This window comes from Mastomys coucha, unplaced genomic scaffold (assembly GCF_008632895.1).
Source record: "Mastomys coucha isolate ucsf_1 unplaced genomic scaffold, UCSF_Mcou_1 pScaffold9, whole genome shotgun sequence".
NCBI lineage: Eukaryota > Metazoa > Chordata > Mammalia > Rodentia > Muridae > Mastomys > Mastomys coucha.
Genome location: NW_022196915.1, coordinates 66,600 through 72,382, shown reverse-complemented (window position 1 = coordinate 72,382; position 5,783 = coordinate 66,600). Strand labels below are relative to the sequence as shown.

The 5,783-nt window shown below is 37.3% G+C and overlaps 1 protein-coding gene and 1 long non-coding RNA gene across 2 annotated transcripts in view; both read left to right on the top strand.

The window, feature by feature from the left end:
* The window catches only part of LOC116084918 (cadherin-related family member 3-like), a 78,628-nt gene extending 75,782 nt beyond the window's left edge, over positions 1–2,846 (top strand). Inside the window, exons 16-18 of the mRNA XM_031362212.1 lie at positions 1,200–1,219; positions 2,169–2,236; positions 2,805–2,846. Coding sequence (XP_031218072.1) covers positions 1,200–1,219; positions 2,169–2,236; positions 2,805–2,846 — 130 coding nt within the window. The remainder of the gene's footprint in view (positions 1–1,199; positions 1,220–2,168; positions 2,237–2,804) is intronic.
* Positions 2,847–2,977: 131 nt separating this feature from the next.
* Positions 2,978–5,783, top strand: part of LOC116084922 — an 11,321-nt gene continuing 8,515 nt past the window's right edge. The window contains exons 1-2 of the long non-coding RNA XR_004116318.1: positions 2,978–3,203; positions 3,968–4,016. This is a non-coding gene — a long non-coding RNA (uncharacterized LOC116084922). The remainder of the gene's footprint in view (positions 3,204–3,967; positions 4,017–5,783) is intronic.

The window sequence follows — 5,783 nt, the reverse complement described above, 5'->3', positions numbered from 1 at the left end:
CACACACACGCACACACACACACACGCACACACACACACACACGCACACACACACGTGCACGCACACGCACACGCACACGCACACACACGCGCACACGCGCGCACACACACGCACACACACACACGCACACGTACATGCACATGCATGCAAGCAAGCACAGAGACATCAAACAAAGAAATATGTGGATATAGACATGGCTTAGAAGATAGGAGCATTTACTGCTCTTGCAGAGGACGGGAGTTTAGTAGTTTAGTTCTTAGCACCAACTCTGGGAGGCTGAAAACCCCTTGTAGTTCCACTTACAAGGGATCTGTCCTACCCACAAATTAAAAATAAAATAATATATCTTTAAAAAAAAACAACCTGCCAAACAACAAAAGAACAAAACAAACAAACAAAAAAAAAATGAAACCAAACCCTGCCCAAACAGAAGATCAGCAGCACTACATGACTAGGGAATAGAATGTACTGTCTATGAAAATTCTTTTAAAACAAACAAACAAAAAATTATGAACAAACAAATATGTCATATTATTTTGAGGCAAAGTGATTTCATGGACAGATGTTTGACAATTACTAGGAACTAACTTAGGGACAGGTAAGTAATAAGTGACAATTCCCTCTCCACACAATTGATTGGTTTCAAAGTTCATTGAGGTTAAAGAAATGGATAGAAAACACACCTGCTCTTATTGCCATCTGTCAATACAGTGCTTCAGGGATAAGAATGCTATAGTTTAAAAAGTAGAGTTGGAAGCTGGCCTAGGGACACAGGCCTATAATCCCAAACCCATGGGAGGTTGAGGCAGGAGGACTGTAGATTCAAATGCAGCATGAGTTAGACAATTTGTCAAAATAAAAAGTAAAATGAAGAAAGGGAATATAAAGCATGCACAGCCTCTGGATTCAATCTCAGTAACACAGGCATGTGAGCACAGATACTACCACATAACTGTACTTCCATGCAGGGTGACAAACATTAGAGTTAGATCTGTGTTTCCATTACCGACACAGGATTTTTTTTTTTTTAATGGTGTAGTAAAGCTGGAAACAGCTAATGAAAATCACATTATTACTTCTTTGTAAAAAAAAAAAACTAGATGTGATAACAGTTACATGTTAATTATTGAATAAAATTATTTTCACCATATATTGTCATAATTTAACTGATGTTTTGTCAAATTTTCTTTTTGTACAGAGGAATGAGATATGTTGTAGGTAAGATACACTTTGCTAATTATGCTTGAATTATATAATGTTAAAATTATATACACTTATTTTAATACAATATTTTGTTGATTTTTTTGAGAATTTCTTGAAATGCATTTTGACCATACCATAGTCACTCCATACCACCTTGTAATTTTCCTACATTCACCTTCCTAACTGTTCACTACTTCAAAACTTCATGTCCTCTGAGAATGGATGAGCTACAAGAAACCACATTCTTACAAAAAGAAAATAGCCATCAACTGTCAGTGGCTTTTCAGTGAGAGATGTGGCCTGTGAGCCTCTCCTTACTCCATGTTCAAATACTGAGAGGTTTGTTCTTATACAGGCTTTGTGCAGGCATCACAGCTACTGTGAGCTCATGCAATGGTCCTGTCATGTCTAGAAGACATTGCTTTGTCCACGTTCTCCCTGACCTCTAGTCTCTAGTGTGTGTGTGTGTGTGTGTGTGTATGTGTGTGTATACATATATATGATATATTTATATAAATATTCTCATATATATATACACATACACATATATAAATATATAAAAACAAATAAATACACATGTATATATGAACCTTACAAAATAGTTTCCATAAATCTGTTTTGAACATCCTTAGTCTTATTTTAAAAAATATGAGTTGTATCACAAATTTGTGTGTTATCCTTAAAGGGGAGCCATGTTGATCACTTCAGTTTCCATGTGTGTATTGCTGAAGGGACCACATGTATATTTAATTTTTTATTTTGCAGAAGGTCACAGAACAAGTGAAGGGAGTCAGGTTGTCCCTTTCTGTCATGTGGGCACCAACTTCAGGATGCCATGCTTGTCAACAAGCACCTCAACCATGAGTCATTTTGCAAGCCCACCCCATGTCATTTAAAAGTGCCACCTACTACATACTTACTTACTATTTATTTGTTTACTCATTTAGTGTATTCTTTTAAACAGGAGATAGAAGTCAAAAAGAAAAAAATGTTATCACAGAAACCAGGAACAAAAAGCTAGAAGTGTTAACAGTAAGTACATCTTTGTCTACTTTTGGATGCATATTGAAGGTTTTCTTTGTAAACATGTGGTAAAATCTATTCAAATATTGTAGGAAGGAAATAAAACATTTCCAGCTCATTATGTTTGCTGAATTAGTATGTTACAAAGCTGGAATTTCAGATTAAATTTTAGGAACTTGGTAAGGTCAAAATTTACCTAAAATATATGTACATATAGCAAAAAAAAAAACAAGTAGGCAAATATAAACCTAGCATTATTTTATACTACTTAGCACTTAAGACTATATTTGAAAAATACATTATACATGTAACAGACCTGGTAAATTGCTCAACCTTAGAGTCCTTAGCAGATGGTAAATATAGCCTCAGAGAAGGCATAACAATTCAAATTGGCTAAAACATCATCACTGAATAATCCACATAAATACACCAGGGAGGGCTGCATCTTGGATCCATAATGCAGCACAGAATGAGAAAGGGCACCTTTAGTTTTCATCTCCCACCTTTCTACAGTTACTTCCCATGCACCCTGGACATTCCTGCCCTCATGCTGGCTGGCCATGGCCTTGTTTCACAGGCTGGTTCCCTCTCAATGCCCCCAACCCCAGGCATCCTGTAAGGAGGCTGGTGCCACCCAATTGTTTGATCATCTGAGTCAGTTTTCTGGTGTTTCCATAACAGAACACTACAGACTGGGTGGCTTGACAACAGACATTTATTGGGCAGAGTTCTAGAAGTGATATACCCATGGCTATGCCAAGGCTGCCTCGTCTTGAGGACAGTGTTGTGTGTGTCCCCATTTGCTCTTATAATACTGGCCCGAATATAGTGGTATTCTGATGTCCTAGAAAGTCAAGAAGTCACATATCGTGTGACCTATAATATATCTCATATAAAATTCCCATAAAGAGAGAAATTTGAGTTACCAGAGGTCATGGCAGGCAGAAAAAAGCGTTTGGGATGTGGTTGAGAGAAGGTAAGACGGATGGGAAGTTTCAGTCCCTAAACTGCTAACCTTCTACAGATTAGAAAGATTACTCGCAAGTAATCATGTCCTAGTCTTATTTCTGTGTATGAAATAAAATATCCTGACAAAAAATCAACTTATGAGAGAAAGAGGTCATCTTACACTCTGGGCTGTATAGACCTGTACTGGTGTGGCAGGAGCTTGAAGCAGCCAGTCATACCACGGCCAAGGTCAGCAGCAATGAATGCATGGGAACTTAGGGTTCAGCTAGTTTTCTCTACTCTGAACAGTTGAAAGCCCCAAACCACTTTCAGGCTGGGTCTTCCTACATCAATGGACATAATTAAGTCATCCCTCCCAGGAATGCTCACAGCCCAACCTGATCTAGATAACCCCATACTGAGCATCATTCTGGGATATTCTAGGTTCTATTCTACCAAGTGGACAAAAGTAGAACTAACCACCCAAAGTCATTTGCTTAAAGTATTTTATACACAGCCAAAGTAATTTTATCAAGTTGGCTTTATTACTAATGTGAACTAACCTTCTTTCTTTCTTCCTTCCTTTCTTTCTCTCTTTCTTTTCCTTTCTTTCTTCCTTTCTTTATTTCTTCCTTTCTCTCTTTCTCTTTCTTTCTTTTTCCTTCTTTCTCTTTCTTCCTTCCTCCCTTCCTCCCTCCCTCCCTCTCCCTCTCTCCTCTTTCTTCCTTCCTCCCTTTCTTTCTTTCTTTCTTTCTTTCTTTCTTTCTTTCTTTCTTTCTTTCTTTCTTTAAGGAAACCACTGTGTATGAGACTGTGTTTGATGGAGAAGCCATTGATCCAGGTATGATGTTTCTGTATCTTTTGACTTAAGTTCATTTTGTGGATTTAGATACTAGAAAACACTAATGGATTAATTCTTCACTATGCTTTGCAAAAATAAGCATGCTAGAGAAATCTACTTTAGGGCTGAGCAGGCACCATGAGAAACTGAAACGAATCAGATGAAAAGAATCAGTTGAATCCTCAATGTCATTTTATGCTTGGGAGACATCACGCTTCCTCAGTCCCATCAAATTATTGTGACCTGGAGATCAGGCCAGGAATCTAGGATTTCATGAGTCAAAAGGAGCTGGACATTGACCTTAGTATATATGAAATATGCATCTTTTAAATACGGTTAGTGAGTTTAATTAAACATTGTTTAAGGGTAAATAAAACACATTTTTATTTCTGATTATATATTTCTGGGTACCAAACAGTCCCCAAAGGCTACTAACTTGGAATAATAACCATTTTATTATAACTTATACTTTAGTGTGCCAACAATGTGATTAACTGTTGCTTGGGCAGTTTTTTTTTTCTTTTTTTTTAACCTTTATGAGGATCAGTGGAGTCCCTCCAATACTATTCTTGGGGCAGCTGGTCTGACATGGTGGGTCCAAATGGGAAAACATTTATGTAGTATATTGGGTATACTTGGGTCCTCTGGCTTCTTTATGCAGGATCTCTGTCAGGATTAGCTGAACACTCTTCATGGTAGTTTGGCTCTCCCTAGGGAATTTGTAGCTTTTTGATGCTCAGGCTTGAAAATCACAAGGTATCACTTCTGCTGGTCTATTGGCTAAACCACCAGTGTCTACCCAGGTTCTAAGAAAGTGGCATTTCAAACCTCTTTAAGGGTCAAGCTCAAAGATTCTCTAGATATCTTTTCTATAGGCCACCTGGGTCATAGATTCACAACTCTTAATCTATCATTTATCTGTCATGAATCCTAGCATTGCAAAGAAGATCCCACCTTCATTTTACAGAACCCTCCACAAGCTATACTTTTCAAGCACTTCATTTTTAAGAGAAGAAAGGAGACTTGGGAATAGCTAGAGGCCTAGGAGAATCCAAAGATGTGAAATTAACAAGCTGAGGCTTGAAATTTGGTGTAACTGGCACCTTTCCATGTGATCTTGCAGCAAGCATTTAGTATTTCAGGGTCTCTCTTTCCACAGCTGAAAAGTGGATATGATGTAGGCTTTGCCTATTGTGTGGAGGTATCTGTGCATTTTAAACATGATTACAATAAACATGAGAATCACTTTCTCAAATATTATGCAACATGAGGCATTAGTTGCAACAGACTCACTAGTACTGTGGAATCTTGTGATACTGCTCTGTAACGTAACTCCTGCCAGCTCTAGATGTCTTGGCATGAAGTTAGCTATGTTTATTACTAGCTTCCAGCTTTCCTCTAAAGAACATCACCCTTTAAAAGATTTTATTAAATTGAAAACATATCACTCATTCTAACCTGTTGTATGTTAAGTAGGCTTTTAGGTATTTCAAGATTCAGTAATTCATTAAAAGTGTATGAGGTTAAATATAGAGTGTTCACCAATGGAAAACATTACTTGCTGGTCTCATTCTTCACAGCAACGAAGGTTGTATTTTATTTCCATGTTCTTGTGATTGAAATACCATCACTGTTTCTGTTTAATCAGTATTGAATCAGAGGCTCTGAGAATGGGTCACAGCCATGTGGCTCTCTTTACTTTTTTTTTTTAAACTTTTATTGCATTATGATGAAAAAAGTTACATGATTTCAATTTATCTGAATTTG